General features: G+C 31.1%; 1 protein-coding gene and 1 long non-coding RNA gene across 3 annotated transcripts; one reads left to right on the top strand and one right to left on the bottom strand.

The window, feature by feature from the left end:
- Window positions 1-248: 248 nt before the first annotated feature.
- LOC108859789 (B3 domain-containing transcription factor LEC2) lies at window positions 249-5,475 on the top strand. The gene is made up of 6 exons (XM_018633702.1): window positions 249-719; window positions 788-862; window positions 1,734-1,834; window positions 2,015-2,061; window positions 2,162-2,235; window positions 5,158-5,475. Exons 1-6 carry the CDS (start codon window positions 249-251, stop codon window positions 5,473-5,475), a joined length of 1,086 nt encoding a protein of 361 aa, XP_018489204.1.
- Window positions 5,476-7,520: 2,045 nt separating this feature from the next.
- On the bottom strand, window positions 7,521-9,094 carry LOC108854376 (uncharacterized). 2 transcript variants are annotated; one of them, XR_001949908.2, is made up of 3 exons: window positions 8,819-9,094; window positions 8,485-8,629; window positions 7,521-8,399 (listed from the first exon to the last, which is right to left on the bottom strand). It is a non-coding gene; the product is annotated as an uncharacterized LOC108854376 (long non-coding RNA). The 2 variants fall into 2 exon arrangements; XR_001949902.2 differs by having other exon boundaries at window positions 8,485-8,626; window positions 8,819-9,081.
- Between the last annotated feature and the right edge of the window lie 12,071 nt (window positions 9,095-21,165).

Below are 21,165 nucleotides of genomic sequence, written 5' to 3'. Positions count from 1 at the left end.
AAACACCAATCTGGCGCCACACACACATACAGTATATAGTAGTATTTATATATCTCTTCCTCTCTCTCCTTGTATGAGTGGTGAGATGGTTATCCCTATAAGGTGCAGCATCGAACCATCTGCAACATTTTGACTCGTTTTCTTTTGTGTTTTTCCAACAACTGTCTCTTGTTCACTCGCTCTTTCCTTTTTCAATCTCCGCAACGACCCCCTCTTCCATTCATAACTCTTTCTCTCTCTTCGAAAAAATGGATAACTTCTTGCCCTTTTCCTCTTCTAACGCAAACTCTGTCGAAGAACTCTCAATGGATCTTAACAACAATCCCTCACGCTTCTCAACGCTCCCTACTTCTGATCATCATCATCAGGCGCAGCCTCACCCCTTGTTGCCACCTTACTCATACGTTGCATCTCCTGTGGATCAGACGGCGGCTATGAAACCTCAGATCCCGGTTATACAAACCGGAAGTGAGTACGGTTCTCTGGTTTATAATCCCGGTTTTAGACAAGCAAGAGGTGGATTCCTTGATCCACACACGGCTAAGATGGCCAGGATCAACAGGAAGAAGGCGATGATAAGATCAAGAAACAACTCTAGCCCTAACTCTAGCACGAATGAGATGGTTGATTCAAGGAGACAAGTGGTTCTTAGCATGAAAAATAGTGCCGAGATTGCCGCAAGGAAAGATCTCTATCGATTTTCCTCATTCGATAACAAGGTTTGTTTCTTTAGATTTTATATATGTAAAACTTGATCAAACGTTTTGGATATTGTGGTTGATTGTAGAAGCTTAGGGTTTTGCTGGTGAAACACTTGAAGAACAGCGATGTTGGATCACTTGGGAGGATCGTTCTACCAAAGGTATGTAAATTCTTACAGTTCTTTAATTCATCGTTTTCGTTAAGGTATGTATAAAGATAAAATAATTTTTATAGGTAAAACATTAATATGAAATAGTTATCAATCACGTAACCACGAAATTTTAAACCTCAATTCCATGGAACAAGTTTTAGAAAAGTAAAATGGTTTCAGGATTCGGCTGCCACCTTTTTTCAAAGAAGGTTTGTTGAACAAAACTACATAAGTCATTGCGGCCACATACTCTCATTAAGAAATTCACTGAGATTTATTTCTCACATTTCATTCCATCTTTTTAAAAAATATAGTGTATTTAGCGATTTCGTTGTTTAACCAATTACAAGTTCAGTTTCTAAAAAAACACGGAAAACAAGGGGAATATAAAACATGACAACAAAATGTAGAATGTAGTAAAGTTTATAGTATTTGTGTTTGTTCCAGTACGAATTTTGATGACATTTTTATATACTTTTAGTTTAGAAAGAATATGGATTGTTTTTAAATTCAAACTAAATTGATTTATTTAAAGATATCTTCAGTTTGAAGGATTAAAAATTCTTCAAGTTTTGGAATGAGTCCCAATGATGAAATTAAGTAAGGGAAAAAAATCTAAATAGATTCTCAATATAGTTTCCTTCAAGTAACTAGTAATGAAAGAACATGAGAGGTAATCAATTTTATTTCTACTAATTAAAGTGAAAGTGTTTAAATGAATTTATTCCAAAATGGGGCTGAAGAAAAATAAAGTCGTCTATTTTCCTTTCCTAATTAGTTGTCTCTTATGTCTCTTACATTATATGTCTTAATTAAAACAGTAAGAAAGTCATTTGGAGATAAGAAAAGTCATTAAATAAGTCTTGGCTTTGGAACGCAGAGAGAAGCTGAAAGAAATCTTCCGGAGCTATCTACTAAAGAAGGAATGATAGTAGAGATGAGAGATGCTGACTCTATGCAGAATTGGTCTTTCAAATACAAGTTAAGTCTCGTTTTAAAAATGAACTCAATTATACACAAAAGCGATTTCTTATCCATTTTATTTTACCAATGAGTTATACCAATCTTTTAAGCTCAATTTGTGATGATTTCAAGTTAGAATTTTTATCAATGTCAATTTAACGTTATACTTAAAAAGAACATGCATTACTGCGAACATAGGTTCTGGTCCAATAACAAGAGCAGAATGTATGTCCTCGAAAACACAGGTAATTAAGGATCTAGTATATTCCTTTAAAAGTATACTAGTATATTTAAACTATTTTATTATAATACAGTATGCTTTTCCTTTTGTCTTAAAAATTTAAGGAGAATTTGTGACGAGAAAAAGAGTAGAGATTGGAGATTTTTTAACAATCTACGAGGACGAAAGCAAGAATCTCGTGAGCTCTCTTATTAACTCTCTTTTTTTTTTCTTATTTTGAAAAAGACAAAACTCTTAAATAAATAAATAATGATTGATTAGCAGTCGGAAATCTATCTTATTAAAAGAGAAGTACCCATTTAAAAATACCCCTTAGTTTTCACTTTTATTTACACTTTATGCCACTGTAATATTAATTAAGTTTCCTATTTTTATGCTTGTCTTTTTCACTTTAGTTAATGTGTTTTCCAAAATTAAATACACAATTAAACAATACTTTCTATTTTAATATTTTGTCTTTTTCACTTAGATTAATGTGTTTTCCAAAATTAAATTTGAATTAAATACACTTCATTAATTTCTCCATTAAATCAATTTCAAATTAAAAAAATTACATTTTTATTGGACAAACAATTCATAGAAATTATAATATCAACTTTTCATTTAACGAATCTGAACGAAAAATATTATCAAATTTGAACCGAAACTAGATAATATCTAAACGGATTTTTACCATTTTGGTATCTAGAAAACCATAACCAAACCTGATCTGAACGAAATATTTTGGATATTCGAATGTATTTAAATCATATTTATATACTTAATATGTTAACTATTTTTAGAGTTAATATCAAAGATATAAGCTATTTTAAAGTTGTTTAAAATATTTGAAATATAAAAAATAGTCAAAAGTAAACATCTAAAATAGATAAACAATAATCAAAACACCAAAAATACTTAAAATATATATTTATTCTCATCCAAATATTCAAGTTAAACATATTTTTAATTTTTAATTTAGGTACTTTGGCTTACATTACTCAAATTACATTACTCATATTTACATGTTATATTATTTTTATTTTTAGATTTAGAGATATTTAAAGATATATAAATTTTGAAAATTTAAAAATAGTTTAAACGGGTTATCAAACCCGCAAAAATCCGAATCAAACCGGAACCAAAATTTATAAATACACGAATAAAGCTAGAATCTTTAAACTCGAAAATCTCAAACCCGAATAGATTTTAACTGAATTCGAGTGGATACCCAAATATCCACCCCTAATTTAGTCAATATAAATAGATCAAATATTATAAATATATTATTTTGTATAAATAAATAAAAACTAAAAGTGAAAATTAATATCCGTGCGGTCGCACGGGTCAAGATCTAGTTGGAAATTTAAAAAGTGAGTCATTAAACTGTGTTCGTTAAGCATCCAGACAAAAATTTATTGCCTTTTTGACCTTTTCTGTCGATGATAGCTGTCCGTATAAGGAAGGTACTATACGAATTCCAAACCCTAGTTTTAATATATTATTACTACTGAAAAATGATTCTTAAAACATGAAATATATGGAGGTGACTATTAATTTAAATTTTATGTTTAATAAAATGCTTCTTCTATTTAATTATTTTATTATTCTACTATTTTGCTAAGTAGGGAGAGGCGCAATATGTTTTTCTCTAGAAAATTTGTTCTTTTGAATAGCCAATTTGTTTGGTGTGACTACATAAAGTCTTAGAGCATCTCCAAAAGACATTCTAAAACTTTATCTTTGAAGTTTTTTGTTCTTCAAACAAAAATTTAAAATTTAAAATTTGAAATTTTTAGTAATGAAACTTCAAATATAGAGTATTACTATTCAAAATTTTAAATTTGAAGTTTCACATTTTTAATTGTATTTTAGTCCTTACAATTACATATTTGTTTTCATAAATTTTAGTTTTAGACATAAAAAATAAGAAATTTTAAGGTTTAAAAACATCTTTAGACTTCAATTATGAACTTTAAAAGCATCTTTAAACTTCAAATATGAAGTTTTGCAAGTTTCAAAGTATAGTGTCATTTTCTTGTAGTTTAATATTTAGTTATGTATTTATATCTATAATTTATATATTTACTGTAAGATTTTATTAAATTAATATTAATGTGATATTTTTATATATGTGCTTGTTATTTATAAGTTTTATGGATTTATATTAATTATAATAAATATAGGGACCATAGTGTAAAATACAAATAATTTTGAAGTTGAGTTTGAAGTTTTATTTTTGAAGAAAAACACATTAAAACTTCAAATTTAGAGTTTTGCAAACTCTAAAATATAGTCCGAGATACTCTTATGTTGATAAAAAAGACTACATAAACTCAATCAAATTAAGAAAGCGTTTCTAGGATTTGGTTTTATATCAAAAATAATTGCTACTATTAAAATATTATTTTTATTTATTTAAATTTTGTCAATTTGAAGATAATTTATTCCCTATTATTTTCTATTAAGTTAACATTTAATAAAGATATGTACTCCCTCCGTTTCAAATTATATGTCGTTGTAGAGCAAAATTTTTGTTTCAAAATAAGTGTCGTTTTCGGTTTTCAATGCAAAATTTATTGAAAATATTTTCTATTCTATTTTCATATTGGTTGATGTGCATTGGTAATAGTATTTTTATTTTGGAAATATGTAAAATTAAATGTTTTCTTAATCTGTATGCAAAGACTTAGAACGACAAATAATATGAAACGGAGGGAGTAGTATACTATTTTCTAGTTATCCTCACAAAACATTTTTTATTAGCATAATATAATGTGCGAAATTTTAGTTCACACATAATTAAATTTTATATCAAGAACAAAATTAATTTGTAATTAGAAACCTGTAAATGACTTCTTGGAATTTAACCGACTAGTGTTTTGGTTCAAAAAACATGGAACTTATTTACATGGAACAAAAAAAAGGTTCAAAAACATGGAAAAAATGGAACATATTTACTACAGTTTTCATAGATTATTTAATTTTCCTCTGGATATCAAATAATCTAATATTTCTAACATTTAACTCTCGTAACTTCTTCAGTTGTTAGTTATTTATAAATTCAGTCAATTGCCAAAACACCTTTTATATGGATCTTTTGTTTGTTTGGTCTTACTAGTACTTCTCCATAAGAAAGTACGCAGACAAACCAAATGAAGGAAGAGAAGATGAGTGGATGGAAGCCAACGACATGAACTTCTACGAAGATATTGAGTTTGATTTCATACCAAAAGATGAAGAAGAAGATTCTATTGCAATGCTCATCGGAAATCTAAACGATCACTATCCCAACCCAAACAATCTTATGGACCTCCCAATCGATCTTCATCACCATCAACAAGCCACCTCCTCGTTGCCACATGTGGATTACATGACCAATCCTCAGCATGGTGGTTCCTCCAATGATCACATGAGCTTTAACGACTTTGTATGGTAATGTGATTGAAGTTGATATAACTGTAAACAAGTGGTATAAAAAGAAAAGAGTATCGTTTATCATATTGGTATAACTATCTATTTGATAAAGTATTTTTGTTGTCAATCTATTATTTATGAAATACTAGGGTCGACCCGTCCTACGGGCGGGATGTTTATTTAATAATAATTGAAACAGTTATAGTCTATATATACATTTCTCTTATATAAAAATATACATATCAGTTAGATTCATACATGTTTTTGTAATAGCGGACTAAATAAGTCATGCTTTAAATATTAGGCTTGTAGTTTTTTGTATATATATTTATTCATGTTTGCTAATAATTATATTTTAATTGAGTATTATAGAGTCCATTGTAGGAAGAAAATATTATGGTTTGTAACCAATTTTTGTATTTTATGCGCGGGATTTTGTTCAAATTTTTAATCTAATTCTTTGCATTTTATTTCAATACACATATATACAATTGATTATATTGATTTTGAAACCATTTTGTTACTTTTTTATTAAATTTGAAATGCTAGAATTTATAGTTTGTTGTGGATTTTATTATTTGAACTATATTTTTTAACTTAAGATTTGAAAGTAGGATTATAATTACTTTGATGTTTTTATGTATGTTAAGACATAGGTAGTTTATTATTTTATAGACCATGTACGTTGTATAAGGGTGCTTGTGTATTGTTTTAAGAGTGCGGAACATATAGAATACTATATATAATTTTGGTGTTGTTTCTGTGGGTTTCTTGGTTGAATGTTATCGGTTATGCGTATACAATAATTAATATAAGATATTTTGATTTTTAGTTCCCATCTAATAATTTTATTTTTTTGTTCATTTTAAAATAAATATTACCTTTCACTATTTATATTTTTAAATAAAAAATCATATGATTCATCTTACCATTTAAAAGATTGTCATGTAATTGTTTTACCTTTAAAAAAGTTGGTTCTACCTTTATTATGATAATAAGAAGAGTGAAATTTCTATAACACACAAATTATGAATTAAACTTTTTTCTTGTACGCTTGTTTCTTAAATTCACTGGTATTTGCTTCTTCTATTTGCCATTTAATTATCTTAAAAATTTAATATAGATAGTTACTATTTACAAATAGTGTATTTCAAATATATTTTATTAAGATAAAATGTTTATATTTTCTACTAACATAGGTTTTATCTCTTTATACAAATTGTGTTATTAAAATTAAAATTTAAAATTTAAAATTAATCTTAAATTATATTATTAAAAATAGTTTAACTCATGGATTTTAGAGATTCGTGAAGATTTTAAAGTATTTTGGTACAACTTTGAAATCAGATGATTTTGTTATAGTATTTTCACTAAATCAATACTTTTATAATTCATTCAAAATCATCTACAAACTCACTAACATCAAATATTCAAAAAACATATATTGAATACACATTCTCTTGATCAAAACTAAAAGACAAATAAGTTATGTTTGCCAATCCAAAATAGTAAATACAAATCATGAGAAAGAGTAAATTTACTGAAAATTTACCAAAAGAACAAAGTGCTAAGTCCACAACACCAATATGTGGGAAAACATTTACAAATGAATAGAATAATAAGACAACCAAACTAAATGACAAACTTTTAAAATAAACTACCATAGGTTAATTTACATCTAAAATATATTAATCAGGCATGGCTGTAAATTTAAAACACGACCACGTGTCGGGAGTGGAATTTCTTTCTAAGCTTCTTTGCCAAAGAATAAGATTTCTCATTGATGCTTACACTATTCTTCTGGTGAAATCTGAAAAGACAGCAGCTATAAATTCAACACATTCGTGACTCTCTCGTCTCTTCTCACTTTAGCTTTCCTTCATCTGCCATATACATCTAACTTTCTCAAATCAGACCTGTTTTATCAGTACTCAATCAACTTTTTTGCATTTTAAATATAAATATACACATATATATGGCATGACCAGAATGCGTATGTGAAAATCATATTAGATACAATAGTTGAAGATGTCCCATGAAACAAAAAGGTTTGCCTGAAAAGTACAATCATCTGAAAAGTAAGCTTCTTGCCACTAAAAGGTCAAATGCAGCAAAAGAATATCAGAAATCAAAAGAGTTAAAAGACATATACACTCTAAAATTATATGTTTATAAAAAAAAGATAATTACAGAACAAAATGAAAAAGAAACATCGTAATTTTTTGTTCCTCAGCCTCTTCAAGCCAATTCACAGATGGCTGTAGACTTTTGACAAAGGTTTGCCTGCAACTTCAACCAATATTTAAAAAAACATCACGTCCTCATTACATCTTTGTTGCGGATAACAAAGACACATGCGTGTTTTATTGCCATCTGATGAGCCTAGATCATTTATTCTCTCTACGACATGTCATGCAGTTTAGGAGGATGAGACGGTGCCTCTCTTCTCACGTCCCTCTCCAGAGTATATATCCTCTCGTGTCCATAAAAAGTATCCAAAAACACCAATGAGAAACTTTTATCCCTGGTGGAACGATCTTCGGCGGTGCCTGGAAATTAGCTTCCCCGAGATGACACAGTGACACAGCTTGAACAGATACACCGCCATGATTATACATTGTGCCATTCCGACATAAAACAGAGAACCCATTAATGTCGCAAAAAACAGAACGCGCAAGTCTTTTTCAAAGGTAAATAACAAATCTGGCTCACCGTGCCGCTCTGATTCTTGCTTGCCATATTCTTCTTCGTACACATCACGATCGTTGTAATGACCATGGCCAAGTTTGGTAGGATTGTTCTTGATCTTCTTAGCTTTTTCTTTCACTTTTCTTTTGGAACACCTTATTTGCTTCACTGTTGATTCTCTTTTTTTCTCTGACCCTGACTCTTGTGTTGATATCTACATGAACCTTGGATTATTCAGATCTAATGTGCTTATCGCATCTGTTTTAATCACAATGAGCAAACACCAGTCCAATTCATGTTTTTGTTTGGTAATATATGATGATGAGATTAGTTTAAAAATTACTTTCAAGTTTTCTTCTTTGCTTTTTAGCGAGAGAGAGCAAGGTTCTTCTTGAGTTCAGCACCTCTGGTTCACATCATATAAATCCACCTCCAGGATCATTATGTTTCACCGGCGATCTTTCATATTACTTGGATAGCTTTTTCTGCTAGACCAAACAAAAGAAAAAAAATCCTAATATTGGATTAAACAGCATGATAAATCAAGATCTAAGAGGCTCACTTAGCTATTGTATCAGATACAAACCTTGAAATTATAATAAGCTAGCCACTATACTAAAACTAAGTTTCTAGTGTTATTAGGAATTGCGAAGAATAGGAATTGGATGAAGACTGACCGTTTAGTAGATCTAATATTTATACGCTCAAGTTCACCGACTCCTAATCAAAGCATGCATTCAAGGCTACATCGTGGTGACTGAAGTAATGGACATTAATCACGAAGAAGCGCGTTTCGATGCCACATATGATTCAGACAAAGATGAAACGTCTCTGAACAACGAAGAAAGAGACGACAAGGCTTTGATCAAAAAGAAAAAACGACAACGCCAGAAGCCAAGGGTTTTCTATTCAGGTTAGGGCCTGTATTTAATCAACCGCAGCCCACCACTTTCCCAGCCCATACACACGAAAACAAAAAAACTCAAGAGAAAGCACAAATATTAGATACGATTGAAATAAATGAAACGCAGTGCATAAATAAAATGGGACACGTGTCACGCTATCAGTGTTCGAAAATGCTGAGGTGGCTTCACCGGGAGAAAGTATACCATACTTTATATAAATAGATAAGATTTGCGTTCAGTTTTATTTATATATAAATTTCATTTGGGTTTTATAACGCATAAGAGAAAATAGGCAAAAATATAATTCAACAATTAAAAAAAGAAAATCTGCATCGCTACTCGACTAAAAGTCTAACAAGTTTTTCCGCTACCACATGCAAACACAGTTTTTGCAGCTGATAGCAGTTGTCGGCGGTTTAAAATAATCACGTAATACGTTATAAACCGCTCTAAACCTCTTAAAATCAAAAGTTGGTTTCTAACTATCGTTTGTGGTTGCGGGTGGATAAATAAATATAAATTATTTTCTAAAATATTGTATAATTTTAAATTAAAAATTAAAAATGGAAATAATATAAATATAAATATATATATAAATATTTTATATTTTAGTTAAAATTTAGAAACAATATCAAAATTTATTTTATAAAAAAATTAAACTAAAAATTAATATACGTACATAAAGATATATACATATATAAAAAAAAAAATTCTTTTAAAAGTTTTAATATAAATCTTCAAAACAAATTTTATTAAAATTATAACTTTCAACTAATTTAATAAATTAAATAAATAAACATAATAGTATTATTTATCATATTATATTAATATTATTATATTTATCACAATAATATGTTTTTATTTCTTATTATGTTATAATATGTTAATATTGATAGTTTTATTATTAAACCGCTGCAATATCTCATAATCAACCAGGCACAAATATCCCGTAAATACACCAATTTCTAACCATTGTAACAGTTGTAAACGCTAAAAACCACAACTATCAATATCCGTAAACTCCTGTAACCGCTGCTTTTCAAACAGTCAAACCCTTAATAGATAAATATTTATATTTGCAATATTTATAACAATGTAACTACTTTTTTGTCATCAAACATACAGACTCATATAGACTCTGCACACAAAACTGGTAGCTCTGCATCCATGTGAACGACAAAAGACGATTGTTGTCTGGCACGACGATCCGCCCTTGAATTTGCCGTTCGTGGTACATGAATGAGCTGTGAGATATGGAAACTACTTTGTAGACTCTTGATATCCTGCAGATAACTTGCAAACGCTGGCCACTCCTCTGGTTCTGAAACCATCTTCACCAACTGAGAACAATCCGTTGCAAACGTAACCTGAAACTGTCGTAATTTTTTCATACATTCCATTGCCCAAATCAGTGCCTCCACCTCCGAATGAAGGGGAGACATACTAGCCCAAACATTTCTCGCCCCCATTAAACCCTCATAGCCTTCCAGGGTACTAAACCAACCTTGTCCCGAGAAAACTTCATTATCCTTCCACGAACCATCTGTAAAACACCACCGCCCTGGGATAGTGACAGGTGAAGGTACTTGTGGTGGTATAGATTGTCGTATCATCAAATCTTGAGCCGCGGCCCACATAGTCGATTCTGTTTCAGCCAGTTTTAGTGTATCCCTAGCATCAATATCCAGATTACTAAAAACTTTACTGTTCCTTGCTTTCCAAATATACCATAGTATCCACGCAAACTGACAATCATTCATCTTGGGTAAGACTCTCCAGAATAAGTGATCCATATTTGTGAACAATGATTCCGTAGGAAAAACGTCTGGATTTGTTGGAATTGTTGATAACGCTCAAACTTGCCTCGCTGGAGGACACTCAAAGAACACATGATTCAAGGATTCCTCAATGTGCCCACATCTATCACAGCTAATTTCTCCTTTCATTCCTCGTGTTTTCAAACTTTTTTTAACTGCAACACACCCTGATACAAGCTGCCATAGAAAGTGTTTCATCTTTGGTGGACACTTAACCTGCCAACAAAAAGCCTTCAATGCATCCACCGTCGGACCATAGAAAGCTGGTTGTTTTTCTTTATCCGGGTAAACCCTTTCCACCTCATATCCTGATTTAACCGTATATTTTCCATTATTCGTAAAATGCCAACCGTCCTTGTCGTCCATGCAAAATCTACTAAGAGGTATACTTTCAATAATCTTTGCATCCAAAGGGTCCACTACAGCCCGAATTGCTTGTGAATTCCAAGTCCTAGAACCTGGATTAATAAGAGCGTCAACTGTAAGTTCCGGAAACAGATTGTGTTGATTTTTGTTGGCTGGTCTCGGGCGAGTGGCTGGGATCCAAGGATCATTCCATACTAATATAGATGAACTTGTTCCCACCCTTTTAATTAGTCTTTTGCTAACCAGAGATCTAGCAGATACAATACTCCTCCAGCCATATGATGGGGAGTAAGAACGTATCGGTTCCGGGGGTGAAGCATTCCTGAAATACCGTCCTTTAAACACTCGAGAAAATAGAGTGTTTGGTTTATTTATTAGGCGCCAAAGTTGCTTTCCTAGCATCTCCGTATTAAAATTCATAATATCTTTAAATCCCAGTCCACCTTCTTCCTTAGGGAGACACACTTTATCCCAAGATTTCCAATGCATACCTTTCGTACTTCCTCCAGGACTCCACCAAAATTTAGCGACCGTGCTCGTTAGCTTCTTTATAGTAGTTTGTGGTAATCTATAACATGACATTACATGGTTTGGTAGAGCCGTAACCACTGATTTAATAACAACTTCCTTCCCTCCTTTTGTAAAAAATCGAAATGTCCACCCATTAATTCTGGTGTCTAACCGATCCTGTACAAACCCAAATACTTGTACCTTAGAACCACTTATATTTTCCGGTAATCCCAAATAGGACCCCATACCTCCTATATTCTGTATACCCAGTATATCCCCCATCTCTTGCCTCCGAGACTCGTCAATCTTGTGCCCAAATTAGATCGATGATTTTTGAAAATTTATCAGTTAGCCCGATACAGCCTCGTACTCCTTTAAAACCCTAAGGATAGTCTCACATTCATCCTTCTGCGCTTTAGAAAAGAAAATACTGTCATCTGCAAATAGCAAATGAGATATTGATGGACAAGCTCTCGCTACTTTTATTCCCGTTAATTTTTTTCCTTGTTCCGCTTTCTTAATATTTGCAATCAACGCCTCCGTACACAATATAAAGAGATATGGAGATAGGGGATCCCCCTGCCTAAGACTCCTCTGTGGGGTTATAAGTCCCTTTGGCTGCCCATTTAGTAAAACCCGATACTGAACCAAAGAAATACATTCCATTATTAATTTCGTCCAATGTGTATCAAAACCTAGTTTATTTAGTAGTGCTTGAATAAAATCTCATTCCACCCTATCATATGCTTTACTCATATCCGTTTTTATCGCCATATACTTATTTTGACAAGATTTGTTACTCCGCAACCCATGGAACATCTCTTGAGCAATAAGAATATTATCTGAAATTAACCTCCCAGGAACGAAAGCCGATTGTGTTTCCGAGATAAGCCTTGGAAGACATATTTTCAATCTCTCACAAAGTACCTTTGAAATAATCTTATATCCTACATTACAAAGACTGATGGGTCTCAGTTCTGTCATACGTGTAGGCCTTTCCGTTTTTGGAATCATACAAATATTAGTAAGATTTAACCTTGGATCCAATTCTCCTGTGGTTAGAAAATGGTTCACCAACTCCACCAGATCATCCTTAATAATATGCCAGGATACTTGAAAAAATAAAGCAGTCATTCCATCCGGCCCTAATGCCTTTTTAGGATGCATCATAAATAAAGCTTGTTTTACTTCATCCTCCGTTGCAGCTCGGAGAAGCCGTTGATTCATCTGAAGTGAAATAGATGGGACTACCTCCTCCAAGAAATGATCAAAGTTAGAAGGATCAGTAGAGGTAAAGAGATTCCCGAAGTAATCCACCGCCACCTTTTCCACTCCATCTGCATCCGTTATCCAATTACTTGCCTCATCATAGAGTCCCACAATCCTATTACGGATCCGTCTTTGCCTTGTTAGGGCATGATAGAAATTAGTATTAAGATCCCCCGATGAATACCACATATTTCGGCTTTTCTGATGCCAATACTCCTCTTCAATCCTTATATGCCTCCTGCAACTTCTTAAACACCTCTATAATCTCCTCCTGTGACTTTGAATCATCAGTTTGTACTTCTTCTAACGCTTTTTGAAGTTCCGCAATTTTGTCCTTCCCATACGGTGGATTATTTTTCCTCCAAGCCGCAATCTCATGCATATAATTACTAATTTTTGAAACTATATCCTCCGAGATTCCGGGGCCAGATTCCTTCCATCCCGAAGTAATCGATTCCAAAAGACCCTCCTGTCCAATCCATCTTTTATCAAATCGAAATTGTCCTTTTCTTTTACGAACTTTATCCTCAATAAATGCAACTAACGGTCGATGGTCTGAACCTACCATTCCTAAATATTTTGTATAAGAAACGGGAAAAAGAGTATGCCATTCCTCATTGGCTAATGCACGATCCAATCTGCATCTGATTGTAACTGCCCCCTTGCCCTTTCCCCGTCTACCTTGCCACGACATTTTATTTCCCTTGGCCGGAAACTCTAAGAGACCACTATTCCTTATCATGTCATTAAAGAATGTTCGATATTAAGGGATGTCATGGATGTTTGGATCCTAGTTGGGATTTTGGATGTATTCGTAAGGCATTTTTTTGGCCAATGGGAAAATGGATGATAGGTTTTTTCGGCTTCTATGAGAGATCAAGATATCATCAAATCTGTATCTCTTCGCTCAATAGAGCTTCGTTTAAGTTTTTATTATGAAAATTTTAAGTTGGAATTGTCGAGGTGTGGGAAGCAAGTGGACTATGAGTTATCTTCGGGAAATATGGCAAAAATATAAACCAGATTTTTTATTTCTCTCGGAAACAAAACAAGATGCAGTATTTATACAAGGATTGCAAGCACATTTTGGGTATGATAATTTGGTTACGGTGGATCCAAATGGGAGAAGTAGAGGATTGGCACTTTTATATAATAATGAATTTCAACCACATATTCTATATACGAGCAATAGGATGATAGATGTGGAAGCCGTCACTCTTGGTAAAAAAGTTTTTTTAACTTTTGTATATGGTGATCCGGTACATAAATTAAGGGAGCAGGTGTGGGAGAGATTGACACGGTACGGTTTGGCGAGATCGGAACCATGGTTTATAATTGGAATTTGAATGAAATTACCGGCAATCATGAGAAGGAGGGAGGAAAATTAAGGAATGCTAATTCTTGTAACTACATATTTAGTTAATAGATGTTTAGGCCCCACATACAGATAAAATCATTTTAAATTACTTATTAATATCACTACAGTTAATTTCTAGGCCATCATTATAAGTTATTGTTTATGCTTTCAAATAGTTTAAACAGAACATCACATTACTTATATTATATATAATATATATATATATATTTGTTTAAAATTTTGTATACTCATGTAATGCAAATATTCTGAAGATATTTTTTCTGGAAACTTTCATATATTATAAGCATTTTAAATTTTTCGTAATTTTTTAAAGTTTTTAGAAACTTCACTATTATAATATATTGAAAATACTTGTATACACTATACACTAAATTCAATTTAATATATATTTATATCTTAATTTCTATTTTTATATTTGGAAAAAACTGAATATTAACACAGCATATATATAAAATCTTTTTATTTTTTAAATATGCTTTTATTTTTTTCCCAATTTTTCTTATATGAATTAATAATCAGTTGTCTAACATGCTAAATAATTTAATTATTCATTAAGGATAACATACACTTTATACCGCTCTAATTTTCAGTATGAGAACTCGAATTGCAAAAATTATTTTGTAAATATTAGTATTGATTTGTCAAATAAAGTATCTATAAAATGTGTTTTTCTGCATAATTGGATAAGCACGTCTAAATCTCTAATCCATATCCTAAGCCATATACTGGCTTCAATTGGTGACCATGTTTAAAAAAAAATTATAGTGATTCTCTGTTTCTTAAAATTTATACCAGTTAGGTTAAATTTTTTATCAAATTGGTTATAGCTAGGTTCCACATTTTTTTCCTAATTTTTTTATGGATGACTGAATTTATAAAGAAAATCTGCAATTTTGATGAGGAACAAAATAATCAAAAATTCCTATTTTTACATATTTTTTTTTTCATTTTCTCAAATGAAATTTTATTTTCATTTTGTTCATTTTTTCATTTATTTAGTGGTCACCAATCGAAGACACTATCTAAACCCAACCCAACCTTTTTACCCTATAACAGACTGTACTCCTAACCCAAGACTTTTAACTTCAGAGTATTAGTCTAACAACCCCAAAACGGAGCCCATATAATTAGCCGAAGCAATAGTTTAAAAGTTTTTTTTCTTACCAAGAAGTATATGCCTGAAACTCGTAATCCTTCTAAACTCAAACCATATTATATAATAAAATATACTCCATCCGTACACATAATAAAATCCCTCTCATATATACGAAAAACCTCTATAACAATAATCAACCATTTCAGCTGAGGAGAAACATATTTTTGTCATCCTCTCCCTTCTCTCTAACTTCCTCCGTCGCTTGTCCATCTTCGCTGATTGACAGACGGTGGGTGGGCTTCCATAGCCACGCCGTCGGTCCTATCCTTTTCTTTCCTTTGTTCGTGTTTCATTTTCTTGTAGTTTGTGGTGTTTTCTCCAGTTACAAACTTGATTTTTATAAAAGCAGATCTAGATTTCAGTTCTCAGATCTTAAGGTGGTGATGGTGAATCAAAGGCGGTGCTAGAATGGTGGTTCTGTGGCTGTTCTTCGTTGCTAGAGATCTCGCCTTGAAGGGTCCCGATGTCAGATCCAAGGGTCACCTTCGGTCCTTTTGTAGGTCCAAAGTTTTCTCCTTTTTGATTGTTGTTGTTGACTCTAGGCCTCTTCGATTTGGCCGAGGTTATTGGTTAGACTTCTGGTGTTGATTGTTCTCTGGTTGGAGGATTTGCTTTTCCTTGGCTTAGTTTGCTTCGATATAGATCCTGAGACGACCTCTCCTTTGTGCCTCTCGGGTTACGGATCTCCGGCTCATTCTCAAGCAACAGGAGCTTCGACTCTCTTGTACTTTGCTGTGGGTTTTGATGGTTAAAGCGTTGGTTCCTCGTCTCCCTTTGCTGATTCTTTGCGGCTGTACTCGTAGCTCTAGGTATGTTTCAGAGAAGTATAGTGAGTTTCGGCCTGGATCACTCCAATAAAGTCAGCGTAATGTGCTATCCTCCATCTCCTTCCTCCCTCCTTGGATGATTCTTCTTTTCAGTTGCCTTGAATTTTAAATGTGATCTCTGCTTTTGTTGGTTTCTAGTTTGTTAAAACTTAGTCTATGTTTTGGCTCCCAAATGTTGAGCTTATTTCTCCTGTAATGGAGATTTTGGCTTTGAAGATTTAGAATCTTCTATCAAAGTATTCCAACAATGTATTTCCTTTGGTTTTTAATGGAATGAATGTAGTGTAAAAAAAACAATAATCAACCATTGATTTTGCATTTTATCATTAAGCAAATTCATGCATAAATTACTAGTACATGAGAAAAATGTAACCTATAATTTTACCCTTGGCTCGACTAAGGGTCTGATAGGTTTCCCCGCCACCACCCGTAAACGCAATTTTTGCTGTTGGTAGCGGTTGACAGCGTTTAAAAAAATCGTACAAACCGCTATAAATCGCTTCAAACAGCTAGAACCTCTTAAAATCAAAAGATGGTTCCAGTTTGCGTTTGCAGTTGCGGGTAGATAAATAAATATAAAATTAATTTTATAAAATATTTTAAAATTAAAATTAAAAATTAAAAATGGAAATATTATAATATATATATACACATTTTATATATTATTTAAATTAATAAACAGTATCATAATTTGTTTTATAAAAAAATTAAACTAGCTTTTCATAAGAACTTTTTTAAAAATTAATATACATACATATGTATATATAACGAGAAAAAATATTTTTAAGTTTTACTATAATTTTTTCAAATAATTATTAATTTATAATTTATAACTTTTCAACTAATTAAAAAAACTGAATAAATAAAAATATTATTATTAATCATATTATACTGATAATTATTATATTTTGTCACAATAATATGTTTTATATTTTTATAATATTATAATATGTTTATATTGCTAATTTATTATTAAACCGTTTCAATATTTCATAATCAATCAGTCACACTACAAACGCAACAACTTTTAAACGTTGTGTCAATCATACAAAACGCTAAATAACGCTTGAAATCGTAACCACGTGCATCCACAGATTTCCGCACCTGTAAACGTAACCGATGTATTTAAACTAGTCGAGAGGACATGAATTCAGCCCACAATCGTGGAACTTCGCATAGAATTATATTGTGTTTAATTTGTTTTCACAATCATAGAACTTCACACGAATTCAACCCACAGACGTGCTTAATATTTGTGTTTCATTAATATTTTAGTTAAACATCATTTTAACAAATTAATATTTTGTCATATTATTTTTTCACTGTTAAAACTTAACTTGATTTATAACAAATTAGAGAATTCGAATAATAGTTATACTGAACTGATGGTTCTGAATGTGGATCTTAATATATTGAAATTCTATGATATCTATCTAACCAACTTCTATAGTATATGCAGACATAATTTTTATTTTTATTTTTTTCAAAGCAAAATATTTCATACAGTGGATAATGGTCTCCAGGATACGCTCCTGCCTTTACTCCGACGGATTGATCGCAGAATTTCACGTGGTGTTTCATTAATCGGCAGGGACTCAGCTCCAAAATACTGTCTCTTACAAGAATAGATCTAGATCAAATTAGCACAACTATGAATACAGCCTTGAAACTTCTAGTGATTAAAGCCAGTTGACTAAAGTTAAACATTATGATACTAGTTTACATCTAGATCTACGCAGATCTTATTATAAATAATTATCCTACACTATTTTGCATCTGAAAGCCGATATAAGTGCATTTCTTAAAACGTGAGGCTTGAGTCTTTAGCTACTTTGCCACAATAATATCTTCTAGCGTTACACAATCTTCGATAGTTTACATCATTTTTTCTTGAGAAAATTTTGAAAAATACATTCCAATAAGATTATATTTTAAAAACTACATCATAAATACCATTAAAATATGACCATTCCTGAATTATACCGTTAATGAATGTTTTAAAGTTTTTCAAAATTATCCTTAATGATATAAACAAACTTAAAAATTCATTAATGGCATTACTGTCATTTGGTTTTGGGCCTATTTCAATATTTACATAGACTTATTAACTAATTAAATGAGTTATGTTTTTATATAATCAAATTCAAATTCCATAAACTTTTTAATATCAATACCACAAATTAAAGTCTGCAATAGTTTTAATAAGTTGATATTAGAGATTGAAATTTTGTAACTACATGAGGATAAAACTTAATCAAAAATATTATTGGCCAGTTTATATGTTTAGCAATATTTTATATAAATTATAACTCTTTAAAATTATATAATAGCCCAAGTAAGAATTTCGGATAACAATGTTTTGAAAACCGACCCGGACACTGAACCGGACGATTTACCGGGTTACTGGGTCATTGAGTAGACCGCAGGTAAACCGCGGGTAAACCGCATATTAATAAATGAACTAATTTTATTATATAATAATATATTAGCTAATAAAATTAAAAAAATAAAAATATATAAAACTAAAGTTACTACTTTCTAAATATCTTTAAAACATAAAATAATAGTTTGGATATGTATATATTTTATGTTTAATAAACATTTAGAATACTTAACTTAACTTTTTATAATTTTATTTTCATTTGATATACAACTAAAAAAAAATATCTACTGGTTCAACCGGTACCGGGTTTTGAGTTTTAGTGGGTTTGAGCGAGTTTGAGCGGGTTTTTGCGGGTTTTTAAATTTTGTTTTTTTTACAAAACCCAACCCGAATTTATTTTGGATCACCGGGTTTTCCGGTTCAACCGCGGGTCCGGGTCGGATTTCAAAACACTGGATAAAACCATTGTTTAACTTATTTACAAACATAAAACGGTTATGACGCATTTTAAATTTCGTCATACTGTACACATTATAACAAACCCGCATAATTGAAACTTGATCATGTCATAGTTTATATAATTAAAACGGAGAATTATCAATCTTTATATTGAAAAAACAACAAAAAAAGGGCGGGTGAGAATCTAGTTTATTCTTATTTTTGAAAACTAAACTTATTTGTAAGCAAAATGACTAAACTAACCTAACTAACAATTTATACTAATTTTAATATCAATATCGAAATTAATATTTAAACTACAATTAAATAAATAAAACCACATATAAATGATATTTAATTATAAATAAATTGCTTATATATATATTCACGTGTATCCTCCAAACTGAAATTTATTACAAAATTCTATCTCTCTCTTCCCCAATTTAGAGAAGTTTAGATGTCCATTTCTCCTTGAATCTATAAGTTCTAATTGATTTGCCGTGGACATGTTTATCTATCTTGTTACTAAGTACAGTTTCTATAGTCGTGTTGCAGACATGATATAATCTTCCATGTGTGGCAAGTGACAACATATACTTATCGAAAGTGAACAAGAAACAAACATGTCTATCACAAGGATTAACCAAAACATTGAATAAGAGAAACGAGTCTTTGAGATCGGAAACAAAGGAGTCATTAGCACTAACAAGTTCCTTGCTTTCGTTTAAGATCATGATGAATCTCCAAAAAAAAATAGATGAAGCAAATGGGCCAATAGCTGAAAATAACAGCCTCCCTCAGCTGTGGTGTTAATGTTCTAGGCTTCCAGCAGATGAATGCACTATGAAACAATGTCTAGAATTAACGGATTATAACCAAATTTTGTTTTACCTTATATATATATGTGTATATTTTTAACCGATTTTTTCAGAAGATAATCTTCGAAGTTATGAAACTATAAATTTAATAATTATTATTATCTCAAATAAATTAATTAGAATATTAATAATATTAGATTTTATTTGTATATTAAAATGTGGGTTAAAATAGTCTTATCATATATGTACAAGTATATATTTCAAATTTATTTATATACAATGTAATCGTCAAATTCCAAATCTTAAATAAGGTATTTTGCAAATTGCCCCTTTTTCTTTTAAATAAGGTATTTAGACAAAAAAATTAAAAGTAATATTTTTTCTAAGTATTTTGATTACGTATAAAATAAATTTTTATCAAATTGAGGAATTATTAAGCAAATACAAAAGTTAAATATCAAAATGAGTTTGTGAATAATATTCTCTCAAATATAGGGTATATTACTCACAAAATTATTTCTTCCCTCAAAATGATGTATTATTGGAAAAAAGTTCTTTATTTTTTTTTATGTTTTCCGTTTTAAAGTATTATTGGAGATGCTTTTAGCCATAATAGTGAATGAATCTTTATAGATAGCTAATTGTCTGCTGGTGGAAATGTTTTTTTCCAAACTAGATTTACCTAGCACTGTAAATTAATACTCATATATAGCTTTGATAAAAGAAAAATGTGTTCAACTATTTTGATAAATTGTACTACTGCATTCCAACTTCCAGAAACTATGAATTTTGAAATATAAAAAGGCAAAAATGTATATGTTAATAAGAATACTTAAAAAAAATCCCTTTCTCAAAGGTGAGATGGGTGGCATATCCTCTGACAGACACAGGATTGAACTTCAGGTTCTAAACACATCCGGTTGAGCTCTCCACCTTCGGAAACAACCGATAAAAATACTTATTTTGTAATATAGTTATCATTTTATCTATTGTTAAAAGTTAAACATCCGGTTGAGCTCTCCACCTTCGGAAACAACCGATAAAAATACTTATAAAGGTTTTGGGGAAATTTCACAATTACACTTTGTTAGGTACCACTTTTCACTTTTACCACCACTTTAGAGACATTTTCACAAATACCTTGTTCATTAATGCAC

The sequence above is a fragment of the Raphanus sativus genome, chromosome 1 (genome assembly GCF_000801105.2).
Source record: "Raphanus sativus cultivar WK10039 chromosome 1, ASM80110v3, whole genome shotgun sequence".
NCBI classification, from domain to species: Eukaryota; Viridiplantae; Streptophyta; class Magnoliopsida; order Brassicales; family Brassicaceae; genus Raphanus; species Raphanus sativus.
Note: the sequence above shows the minus strand (reverse complement) of the source record. Positions and strands in the feature narration are given on the sequence as shown.

Bases quoted from the DNA above. Each gene is read 5' to 3' on its own strand.
- LOC108859789 (XM_018633702.1), top strand. From the start codon at position 249: ATGGATAACTTCTTGCCCTTTTCCTCTTCTAACGCAAACTCTGTCGAA. The intron at 1,835-2,014 runs GTTAAGTCTCGT...CTGCGAACATAG, and splicing joins AATTGGTCTTTCAAATACAA to GTTCTGGTCCAATAACAAGA. The intron at 2,062-2,161 runs GTAATTAAGGAT...TAAAAATTTAAG, and splicing joins GTATGTCCTCGAAAACACAG to GAGAATTTGTGACGAGAAAA.